Source organism: Centruroides vittatus, unplaced genomic scaffold, assembly GCF_030686945.1.
Source record: "Centruroides vittatus isolate TY-2023 unplaced genomic scaffold, ASM3068694v2 scaffold_576, whole genome shotgun sequence".
Lineage (NCBI taxonomy): Eukaryota > Metazoa > Arthropoda > Arachnida > Scorpiones > Buthidae > Centruroides > Centruroides vittatus.
This window is the reverse complement of record NW_027122713.1, coordinates 857,112-870,555: the sequence shown is the minus strand read 5'-3', so window position 1 is coordinate 870,555 and position 13,444 is coordinate 857,112. Positions and strand designations below refer to the sequence as shown.

General features: G+C 27.8%; 1 protein-coding gene across 3 annotated transcripts in view; it reads right to left on the bottom strand.

Moving 5' to 3' along the window:
• The window catches only part of LOC136989515 (uncharacterized), a 127,456-nt gene that overhangs the window by 64,593 nt on the left and 49,419 nt on the right, over positions 1–13,444 (bottom strand). For all 3 annotated transcript variants that reach the window (XM_067287701.1, XM_067287700.1, XM_067287703.1), the window contains exon 3: positions 11,525–11,627. In XM_067287701.1, the coding sequence (XP_067143802.1) occupies positions 11,525–11,627 (103 nt within the window). The remainder of the gene's footprint in view (positions 1–11,524; positions 11,628–13,444) is intronic.

Sequence of the window (13,444 nt, the reverse complement as noted above, 5' to 3'; positions counted from 1 at the left end):
GGCAAAAATCCAGAGATTTCAGAGAGTAGTTGAGACGAAACATCTCTTATCTCCATTTGTTTTTCAATTCAATTATGCACACAATTTTTTTTTTTAACTTCTGTTCATTAAAAATGTTATCAGATTTTTCCCAGAAATGACCTCAAATTATTCATTTATCCTTGTTGTCTACATTGTTCATATATTTATTTATTTATTATTACATAATTTGCACTTAGCAGAAAACACAATTCATTTTGCTAGAGTTTTTAAAGATACTTTAAGTTTTAAAACTTAAAAAATAAGATTTAAATTTAAAATGTTATTAGTTTTATCATTAATATATAATTTCATTTAGTTTTAAATACTTTTTAGACCAAAATTCTGTTAATTAGTAATAAATTTATTTATTTTTAAACAATAAACAGTATGTACATTTTTTAATAATGTGCATATGCATGCATTTGCATGAAAACATACTTGTACACACAGAGAGATACATAGATATATGTGCATATATAAATACATTATATACAGTATTTAAATTAATACTACAAACTAATTTATGAAGCATAATAAAGACAATGTTTACATTTTTGTTCCTATTATAAAATTATTCAAACATAATGTAATAATTTAATTTCTTATATGAATAAAACCTAATAAGTAAGAATTTAAAATTAAGAAAGTATCATTAAAAATCTACAGAAACGAAGAAATGAAATTGCAATTTCTTTCATCTCTGTGTATAAAACAATGTGCATAATTAAATTAATCAGAGAAATGATGTAATATAATAAGTGAATCTTCTTTGTCAAATGATCTGATGACAACAGTGCAAAAGATGAGAAATCGAGAAAAAGACAAACAACCAAAATTATATTCAACAGAACAATCAGTTCTATGAAATTTGGAAGTGAACAACTAAAAAAATTATTTTTAATATTGTTTAATTTAATCACACATACTGAACTATATAAAACAGAATATATGAAATACAAGTTGAAAAGCCCAATGCCTGCATCGGGCATACTAAATTACAAATAAAAATAATAATGTGCTGAGTATTACACTGTAAAAATATAAAATAATTTATATTGTTAATTTAAATAATAGCTAGGGGCACCCCTAGTGGCCCTAGCTATTATTTGGTCGTTAGTGGCTGTTTTTGGCATACCATGACAGAAAGAAAATGCCCATTTTTTCAGCTTTATGTAGTAGATTATTAAAAATGAATATCGTGTATTAATAGTGTCTAATCTAAGTCTAAACACTGGATTAATTTATATTAAATTATGGCTAATTTTTACAAAACTGCACAAAATTTGGCATCATGATCATCACTTAAAATTTTAAATAACTGATTCTTATGGGAACCAAAACTAGAAGTGGTGAGAAACAGAGTCCAACACATACAGGACAAACCACTCATAAAAACTTCTGAGAATCTGACCTGGTCTCAAATCTAAGTCCTTACGTATAGCAGACTGACACCTTTAATGCCTTGACCATCTGGCCAATTATATTGCATTAAGGTCTCTTTTTTTTAATTTTAATAAACATGCAACATAGTAGTAATTAATAATGAAATTAAAAAAATTAATTAAATATTCTACAGTATAAAATTTAAGATAAATAAACAAAATAATATATAGCTGTCTTTTAAATGTGAAAATTTGTTGATATTTAAACATTATCATCAATAAACTTATATAAGAGAAAAGTTAAATTGTTCTGAAAGTGTAATTACACATTCTAAAATTATTTAACTGTATCATGATAAAATTTTGACTTTTAAAAGTATAGAAAAATAACCAAACGATCGCCTAAGTAATTGGGTTATAATTCCGTAATTTAAATAATTAATACAAAATGATTTGCTACTAGAGGTACTTTGTATTAATTATTTAAATTAGCAGAAGTATAGCACGATTATTTAGACGATCGTTTGGTGATGTTTCTATATATACTTATCGGGCTTTGCGATGTTTGTTATACTTTTAAAAGTATACATTTTCACCAGTTTCAAACCTTACAAAGAACCTAACATTTACACTCCCAGATAAAGGAAAATATAAGATTTTTCAATTTGATAAAGAAAATCAAAATTTGTTCCAATCCTTTCATAAAGTACATGTAAACAAAATACGTTATCATCATCAATTTTTCTTACTGTAACATTTGCTTTCCTTTCTTCTCAGAAAGGTTCTTTATCTCATTTGGCAATCTTTCATTTCCATTTTTGAACTTGTTTGCTCTAATCAGAAAAAAGCATTTAAAAAAAACTACTAAAACAAATTTTTTTTAAACAAAATTAATAATTTATCTATATTGATTTAAATATTACTTGAAATAATTCAACTGCTTAAGCTACTTTATATCTTCATAATTTATGTTACAATCTCATGAAAATTAGTTTATTATCCTATTTAATACATCAAATTTTATAATTACTACATTAAATTAGCTTCTTTCAAAGCTATAAATTCTATTAATTAAATAAGTAAGTTAATAAATTATATTCAATACCTTGCCAATTATAGTCACACTAATTATATCTCATGCAAATAACATTTGTACCCTTGAGCATATGACATTAACAATTGTATTATGAATCATTCAAACCTAATATAAATGAATATTTTTTATAAGCTAACAGCAATTATTAAATTATTTTACAGTAAACTTGAAGGTTTCTAAGAATTTTTCCAAATAATTTAAGCTGTTTAAAATTTAATTTTTCAAAATATTTACCTGCTAGAAGCCAAATTATACAAATATCTGCATGTTGCCATAAACTAGTTAATAAAAATTCACATACAATATTAAGTAACAGAAATTTAAAAAACCCCACATTGAAGCACTTTTTCTAAATTATATTCTTGATGTTCTAGATCAATGTTTTTCAAGCTTTTTGTAATAATGGCACCCCAACTTCATCATTTTTTTCTTGTGGCACCACTATTTCTCCACTATGTAGAGTTATTAATACTTTTAGTGATACACTTAAGAACTGTCGCGGTGCTGCTCGGCACTATATTTTGCAGCCCAGAACCCACCCAAGACCAACAAATGGGTAAAACCATTGAACATTTCTAGTTTGTCATGAGTTCCTGCCACCAACAAGCTAGCCATGTAGAGTTTTTGGGGTTTTCTTCATGTGTCTAACACCTAAATAGGGACAGTTTCTATAGAACATCTCAGATGGCACTCCTTGGTAAATCACTAAGTGTTTGCACTGCCTTCTTCCATCAATCCATTTTGTAGCCTGCTAGTATGCTGTGGCACCCCAGATGAAAACAACTGTTTTAAATTTTTAACCGAAAAAAACCAAGTTATACAGTAGTTTTGTGTGTAAAAAATCAAATACATTCAATTTGTCAGTGTCATTACTAAGATAGGATTTGATGACAACAGTGTGTGTCTCAAAAAATATTTTTATCAAATAATAAATCGACTCCTTGATATTTATTAATGATGGTGTTTTGTTAATGATATAAAATGGAGTCACTTATCAGCAAAGAGTTAAGTAAAAACATTTTTACAATAAATTACTTCTATATCATTAACAAGGATGGAAGATAAAAAAAAAAAAACAATATGATGAGATGATAGTAAAGGTGAATAGATGTTACAAGCTATATAACAGGGTTGACCAAACCTTGACAGAAGCCATTTATTGCCTATCTTCTGATAGACAAATTATTTGAACAGTATTTATACTATAGTACTAACAGTAGTTAAAATACTATAATTATCACTGTTCTAGTATATGGGAACTGCAGTAATAGTCTGAAAGATCTACATATGGCTCACAAGCCACAGTTTGGTTGTTGTGATTATATGATGTAACAATAAACAAATATAAAGTGTTGAATATCTAATCAAGTGAATAGTTATAGGTTATGTGAGATCCTAGGCAAGCATGAACTTGTGACACTTTTTTTATGTAAGTTTATACAATACAGGTATACCACTACATTTCTTACACTTTTGGTTCCAAAATCTTGCTGGATTAACCATTTTGCCAGCCCAACTGTGGTCACATAATAATTCTTCAACAACTTCTAACCCAGTGTCCTGTACATCTACAGTATACCATGGACTGCTAAAAACTTAAATTAAATAGATATTAAATGTAAATTATGTTTGACACTATCGCTGATACTCTCATCTTTCTTAGAAGCCACAGCTAGGGTTAAATTTCAGCAAAATAAACTAAGAATATTGCAGAATTGTAAAATCACCACCAACAAGTGCAAATGTAAATAATGTAAACAAGCATGCCCTACACAAAATGCTATCTGTGGCCACTCAGTAAACTAGTCTGGTGGCAGTGGGAATTTTAAGTTTCCTCTCATAATTTTGTCCAGATTAAAAACAGTTCTGGAAATTTAGTGATATGCCTGTATAAAGACTATATGACATAATACTTGATACTATACAAGATCTAGGATTCCGACTAGTAATGGATTACAAGTAATGAATCAAAACCAATTATCCACAAGCATATATTTATGCTTATTTGAGATACCTTTGATCATATGCTTTGACAAAAGCCTAGGTTGCCTACACCTAAAATAACCAGTGACTCTCGTATGTTAACAAATAAAATTCCATTATATTATATTGAATTAGTAATCCTACTTAGTATAAACTTTCATAGTCATCTGTTTGAAAATGATAAATATAAAAAACATGAATGTTCTAATTTTTCATACAAAATAAATTTGCCAAATTATAGAAAAATTACTTATAACAACGGATCATTATTTAGATTCAATGCAAAACAGATTTATATATTTAATGATAAAAGTATTTCATGCAACGATAAATTTCTGAAGAGAAATATTAAATATACCAAGAATATTTAATTAATATTTTACGAGATACCTCAATGCTGTAAGAAACCATCTTAAATATTAATGAGCAGATGTTACAGATAAAATTTATATGTCTTAAGAATCTTCCATAATCAATAACAGATCAGGATGACAGTATGTCATTGCAAGACACAAAAAATATGAACAAAAGAATGGCAAAATATATTGTGAAACAATATTTGACTTCAGCAAGCAAAAAACTGCATTCAATTTTAATTTAATTTAATATTCATCATAAACCAAATAAATATCTGAGAAAACAAAAAACTTTTGACTTAATAAAATTTGAGACAGCATTTGACAGGAGAAATGAATAATTCAAATAAAAAAAATAAAAAAAAAAAACCTTTGAAATCCTGTGTTTATTATTTACTATTTTCCTGTATAATTTAATATTTTAGTGAGAAGTTTTATCTCTATATTAAAGGTTGATTCACACTATTAGACAAGAAATGACATGCACAGATCGATAACACCACCACAAATTATTATTAAATTTAAATTGTTATATTCACACTAACTGTAACCAGCACGGAAAAGACACATCACGACAACAACACAACTGACAATCTGAGAGGGAATGTTTGTCGTGTCTGTGCCTGCCTTTGATGATTTTGTGATTCAGTATTGCCATGTTCACGTCATAAAGATCCATTATATTTTGTATTTTCAAAATATAGTGGATCTTTATGATCTGTGAAAAATTAATAGGATTTGTAAATGAATATAGAGAACTTTATATGTTTCGTCCAATGTATAGTGATAGCAATCAGGAAAAAAATCTGGTTTAAATAACCATATCATAAAGGAAACCTTAAAATGGAGTAATATTTTTAATTTTCAAATGTTTTTGGTTGTTTTTATTGACCTTCTTCAAGATAAAAAATGGCAGTCGAATGACAGTTTTTGTAAAACATTAATGGAACATAAACATACTTCTGACAAAAATAATCCCATTTGCGTTGAATGAAAACTGTCATTCAATTGCAATTTTTTATCCTGAAGAAGGTCAATAGAAACAACTGAAAACATTCAAAAATTAAAAATATCACTGCATTTTAAGGTTTCTTTCATGATGTGTTTATTTAGTGCAAGTGCAATATCCAAAGAAATAATCTTTGGTTTAGAAAAAGTCTGATAATCTTCCTCTATTTTGTATTTCTTCAACATTTTGTGTACCCAAATACATATTCTTTTGATTTGGGGTTCATCTTCATCAAATAAGTTATTATAGCTGAGTCATCAGTAGAAAAATTTCTGAACATGTTTAGATAGCAACTCTAAAGCAACTGATAAATTGTTTGTTACAATGTGTTACAATGTGTTATAATGTGAATATTTCATAATTTGTCATGTCCTTACTAATCCATGTCTTGTCATTTTCTTGTTTGATATTATGAGTCCAGCTTAACAGTTAACTACTATATTTCCTGGATTCTAAGATATACTATTTACACATTTTTGCATATCTGAAGTAAAGATCCATCTTAGAATTGACAGTCTCTTACATTCACTGTCCAAATCATCATCAGAGTTCAATACAAGCAGACTATGTAATGCATTACATACCAACAACAGACATTTTCAGTTGCACTGTGTAATGACTATATTAATTCAAATAAGCATTTGCTAACAATGAGCAATTAATTTAAACTCCTTTTTAATATCTAAAATGCCTCCAAGATTAAGCACACATTATGATGTAGCATTTTAACAAATAATTTTTATATATGCAGAAAAGCATACAGGATGTATCAGTACAGCAGTTACAAACTTTCAGGAGAGATAGAGTACACCTAGATGATGGGAAATCACAAAGCAATGCATGGTTGAAAATGCTTTCCTGGCATGATAGTGACGACACAAAACACAAGAAAGGATGGACACGAACAGAGTGAGAAAACATGTTTATTATTCTTGCTACAGGAAAAATGCTGAGACGTCTTTGGCTGGTGTAGCGACATCTATCGTGCAGCCAAAAATTACTGACATAGATAAGGTGGAAATTCTGTGCAGAAATGCATTGAATTAAGAAAGATAAAATAATGTCATCAAAAAATATCTCAAGTGATAAGTCAACATTTCATCTCAATGATAAAGTGAACACCTACAATTGCAGGATTCAGGTCTTCAAAAATCCACAAGTAACTGTTTTGTGCTCTTAAAAACTATAAAATGTACAGCCCCATCTTTTTCCACAAAAGAATCATCAATAGCATCATATATTTGGATTTGTTAGAAAATTTTCTCATTCCACATTAAAATGACAATGATATAGAAAGACACATGCACTTTCAGCAAGACAACACACCATCCCCATAACCAATGTTCAGATTTCTTCAATAAATGTTTTCCAAATCAATGGATTGGTCAAACAAAGTCTGATAACATGGCCACTTCCTTCCCCAAATTTGACACCTCTCAATTTTTCTTCTGCCATTTTTGTTAAATATCTGCAAATCTCATTGAGATCAAAACTTGAATCACTGTTGCAGTTACCAAACTGACAACAGATGTGCCATTTCAGGTTTGACAAGAAACTGAATTTAGGTGAGATGTCTGCCACATTATCAATGTGCTCACATTAAACCAAAATGACTGTTAAAGATGAAACCTGATGTGTTTTGTTACAAATTAATGCCTCAACTGATTCTGCAGTCATCTGCTTAAAATTCTATATGCTTCCAAAGTTGTAAAGTCCTTTTTGAATTACCTTGTATTGTTGCTATATACCACGGGTGGGCAAGCAAGAGTTCAGTGGGAACCCAAATGTAGGTTTTGCAAAATGCATGGGAGCCACAGTTCTGTACAGTCGTGGCAAATAGTATGGTAAGGCTGGGAAGGATAGCACTTTCAGCAAGAGCCGCATTTGCCCATGCCTGCTATATACCTATTTAATAATACAGCTGAAGAAAAATCAAACCTATTCTCATATTTATACCTAACTTAACTAATTATCTATTAACTTTTTTAAATTATAGTGGCAACCCAATTAACTGAGGTTCCACATCATCCTAGGTAACATATAAGATTACTGTGCTAACAAAACCAAGAGAACATAATAGAGTACAAATCATTTCATGAATCTTGACAAGTGAATGCAGAGTATTTAAAATTTAGGCTATAAAAGTTCTAAAAAAATTTACTCACATAAATACAAATTTTAAAAATGATTAAAATACTTTTACCCTAAAACCACAGCTAAAGGACACCCTCATATACATGGCGTGTTTTTTAAGTAAGTACCGTTTTAAAACAGGACTGCTGCATTGCTACGGTTGGTGTTCCACAAATGTGCACTGAGTACCTACATCTGTTAGCTAGCCACAGATGCAATTACGGAAGCATTCATTCATTTTACATTTGTGTGTTTGAAATGCCTCAGACAATTGAAAATCCTGCCGAATGCGACGAAGTATGCATGGTGATTCGTTTTTTTAATGTTTATATATATGTACAAGTACATTAAGTTTAAGTTTATATCAAGCAGATGAATACCATTATTTAAAATCAAAATATGTTTATGTTTTAAGCATTTTCTAACTTATTTAATATCAATATGTAACCTTTCATTCTTTCCTGTTGTTATTACAGATTCTTTGACAATTATAAAATTTACATTTGTTAGAAGCTACTATAATATAGCATAAGAAAACTGTGTGTATTGTATTACTATTTGTGTGTGTGAATTTTTAAACATTTACATAAATTAAAAACATAAATCCTATAAAATATAAAAGTTAACCTTTGATAAAACCTGGTTTAGATTTAAATCAAAGAGAAACACAAAACTGAAATTATAGCAATCAATTCATCCATTTTTAATTTAATAATTAAATTTGGTTAATAAATACCAATCATTAAAGGATTTATTAATAAAATTAAAATTAAAAAATTGTAAAGCCAGTAATTTGGTATTTTATGCTTGTGTTTAGTATAAACTCTCTACAAATAAGAATAGTTCAAACTCTACTATAAAGTTAAAATTGATGTTAAAGGTATTGAAAATAGATTAAAAAGAAATTATAAATTTCAAAATATAGTAGTAGCATTTTCTATCAAAAATAAGAGGAACTCTTCTGGCTAACACATTTTTATTAATTTTAATGAAATTTACAGGATCCGTTTTGATTATGTAGCCTTTTTCAATCTGTTTTACCAGAATAATAATATAAAATTTTCACATTTTCAATCTCATGAAATTTGAACTAAAGAGAGCCATGAAGCCAAAATGCATTGCTTAAATTTTGTGAGAGAAAACCATAATAATAATGATATCAAAGAAAATTTCCTTTATATTAATATTGAATTTAAATTTCAGTTTTCTCAATACTAATTTGTCTATACAAATATAAACATCTGTAAGTCCAATAGCTATTTTAAAGCCAAACAACTACCAGATTAGATCAAGCTATATTATTCATAGTAGCAGTATTACATTCTTATCTAATCCAGCAATCATTTGGCTTTATTAATTTGTCTATTTTTGTGAATGAATATAGTAAATGTTAAAAGTGCTCACCATTTTTAAACATATAATCACTAAATCGACTGCTACATTAATCTATAAAAACTACTATAAAATATTATTTGTAGTTAAAAGATGTGGAAATGGTATATCTTTTTTATAAACTATTTTTTGATTAACAAACCATAAAGAATTTTCAAAAAAACAGCAATACTTAAAATAATCAAAAATCTAGTTTATGAATCATGTTGATAGTAGTTTGTTAGTCACAAACCACTATTAATACAAAAACTAATCATATGATAATCTGTGACTAACAAATTACTGGTTTTCTAGTGGCTTACCAATCATATTATCACATGATTACATTTGTTTTTATCTCAATTATAAGAATTTTTGTCATTTTATTCATGTTATATAAATATGTCAGAGTTAATATATTTAAACTTTATCCAGAATCATTTTAATTGACAATTACTTTAATTTACCTTATCCTAAATCAGGTATTATCTATATATAAATAGTCTTGCTGTTTAATGCATCAATTTTTCTAACTCATAATTTCACTAACATTTTACATAATCAAATATTAATAAAAAATAAAAAGAGAAATAATATAGAATAAAATTAAAGAGGTTAATGGTGGCTTCTGCTAAATGCACTGATTCCTATGAATCATTGAAGTTGAGCAATATGAGAAGGTGGGGAAGACCAAGGCAATATTCAGTTACACAGAATGCTACATAAGAAATCTAATTGGTTAAGAGGGTGGAGCAAAGAATTGTTCTAAGTATCTTTGAATGGTGTCCTGAGTTAGCAAGTCAGACACTACGTTTAAAAAGGCAGATGACATAAAAATAATTATTCAGTCACTGTGACTGTTTTTTTCTACCATTACAAAAACAAAATATATTTATACCAGCACCTACAAACATCTTACCAACAAACAGTGCTGATGGTAATGATATGACAAAAAAAAATGACATCACTATCAGAACTTAGCATACAAAAAGTATACTGACTGAACTACTTAGAATTCTAGAAATGGGAGAGCCATGAATTGGTTAGAATAAAGATCACAACATAATAGACTCAGAAAGAACTCTGCTGTGTTACTGAACACAGCCCACGTACTATTATAAACTCCATTCAGAATGAAACAGCTGTGGCAAATCCAAAATCCAGATAGAATTCAGAGGATTGGCATCAGGAAGGACATTTGTCTGTAAAACATCTATCTAAACCAACTGTCCTATACAGAATAGACCTTTGCAGTGCTACACAATAGTACAACAAGTACAGTACTTATATATCTTTAATAAATGAATGAATGAATGTATAGAAAGAAGTGCATAGCAGCTCTTATCAAGCAAAGTATGTGGAATTGTTGTGCATTTAGTGAAAAAAAAATAAGGAATAAAACTGAAGAAAACTTAATACCATAGAGCTAAAATAATTACTGAAAGCTTTTTATATAAACAAAACTGCATGACATTACCAGATAAATAAATGTACGTGATGAATTATAAAATTCATTAAATTGATTTCAATTCAAATACAGTGGAACTTTGCTTAATGAGCACCTCTCTTAATGAGTAAAGCAAATCATAAAAAAATGACTTGCTTAACAAGTGACATTTCGCATAACGAGTGACAAGGAGAGGGGAAGTCCCAGATTGTGCGCATGCTCCATCAGTCTGTGTTTAGCACTCGTTCCGCCAGCATCTTAGTGTCGCTTGTGATCACACATTTTTCCAAACTTGTGTTCACACATATTACAGATAAACATCAACAACCATAGTCTGTTATATAATAAATATGCTAAACGATGTGTCAAATTCTTGGGCTATGTAAAGGCTATAATTAAATGTTAAATTACTGTATTTCAATTTTTTTTGTTTTCTGCAAATCGAATTTGCATTTCAGGTTGGTTTATTCCATGCTAGAAGAAAAGATGATGATGATTCATGCTCCGTAACAATGTATATTGTATAATTTTCTTTGAATAAATGTTATACATAAAATATTTGAGTATTTTTTTGGCATGGAATGCATTATCATATTTTACATTAACTATATGGGAAAAATTGTTTTGCTTTACAAGTAACATTCTGGAATGAATTATGCTCATTAAGCGAGGTTCCACTGTACATATAAAACAAATTAAAATTAAAAAATTATTTATTACACTTACTCTCGAGCATAAACTTGCAGAATCTGTTTCATTATTCAAATCGGTACTTTCATTAACTGAAATATTTTCAGAATCCAAGCTATCATCATCATCATCAGAGTGCCTAAAAGATTAACAAAATATTTTGTACAATGCAATTTTATAAACATTTAATTTTTTTATTATTATAAACACAACTTTTTACTTTCTAAACTCTCAAAATAAAAAAAAATTATCAATTGACAATTATAGTTAGTTAATTAAAATTCCATATCATTTATTAATAATTTTTATTAAAATATAAGCATTTTCCTCCTTTCTATTGCTAACTTTTGATCATTTCAATCTTATCTCAAGTGAACTATAATGCTACTGATTCAGTCTTCTCACTTCACATTCCACTTATCTGTTCCATTAATTTAATTAAAAAGTAAGTTTCTATGAGAATATATTGTTTCATTTTTCTATTCAAGGAATGTACTTACAATATATATTTTAAATTATTTGAGATTTTGATATATCATTTAATATTTTGGCTTTGTCAGCTAGAATAAAGACTAGGATGTGGCTACCAGCTGCACAAGCAAAGAAAATTAGTTTTAACACTAAAATTACTAGACGCAAGTTAGAAACATCAAGCTTTACACTGGATCTAATGTTATTTTATGAATTTTTGTTTGCTTGCATTAATAATAATTCAAACAAACAAGTTTTTATCGTATTTTTTTATATTACATAATAATTAACTTTGTGACAATCAATTAAGGTTTAGTAGAAAGAAAAGCACACAAGAAACATTACCTAGTCTCTGTTTAATAATTGAGAAAATGTTCCAAATAATCAAATGTATCTGCAGGAATATCAAGAGTGTAACCTATAAAAATACAACCATGCAACAAAAATATTTCATATAAAGCCAAAAAATAACTACCAAAGTCATCAAAATAGTTTTTTTTTTAAACTTAGAGATGTTTTTAATTTAACTAATTTAATCAATCTATTAAAATGTGAAATAAAAATATAAGATAATGACTAAACTTTTTAAATATTACATTAATTTTTGAAACTTCCATTTTGCTTTGTATTCCACACCAGGAAAATTATCAACATAAATTTGAAAACGTTTGTTACTTTGAGCATCAACAAACATACTCGAGAAATTATAACATTATACATAATTTTTGCAAAAATTTTCCATTCCTAACAGATTACTTCAAGATTTTATATTACAAATTCATTCTCCAATACTGATATTCTTAAGCATCAATTCACTTGCAGCCATTAGGTTAACTTTAGAGACAGTCATGCTGCCAGGATAGCCATTTAATTGTTCTCTTATAATTGGAGCTTTCATTCCTATAATAAAATTTTTTATTGACTGAAATGCATTAGTTGATTTTTTTAATTGTATCGAGAGGAATCATAAAACAAAACCAATTTAATTATGAAAAAAGTATTCTAATTAAATCATTAAAAGGTTTGGTGCATTGAATAATTTTTTGTGACAGAAATAAAATATTTAAATGCACTTAAGTTTATTATTTAAGAACAGTTATATTTCGTATAAAAGTGTGTCTCGCATAAAATAAATTGCATAAAACTCACTTTATGTAAACTTTATTTTGTACTGCTACACTGAATCAAAGACTTAACATTTCCTCATAATGTTAAAAATAGATTAACTGAACCAAATAAACTGGCATGTTAAAAATTAAAATATTTAATGATATAATGCAACAGCAAGTGATTATTTATTAATAATTTGATAATAGTATTATTTAACAGAAGATATTCAGTGAATTTTTTAAAATTTTTAACCTTTATTTTTGTTTATTTTATTGTTTTATGTGCATAAATTTTGTGCTTAAATTAACTCTGACCTAAATTTCTTCCAAAAAATCGAACTCAAATATTTTTCAAAAAATCTAATATAACTGACCT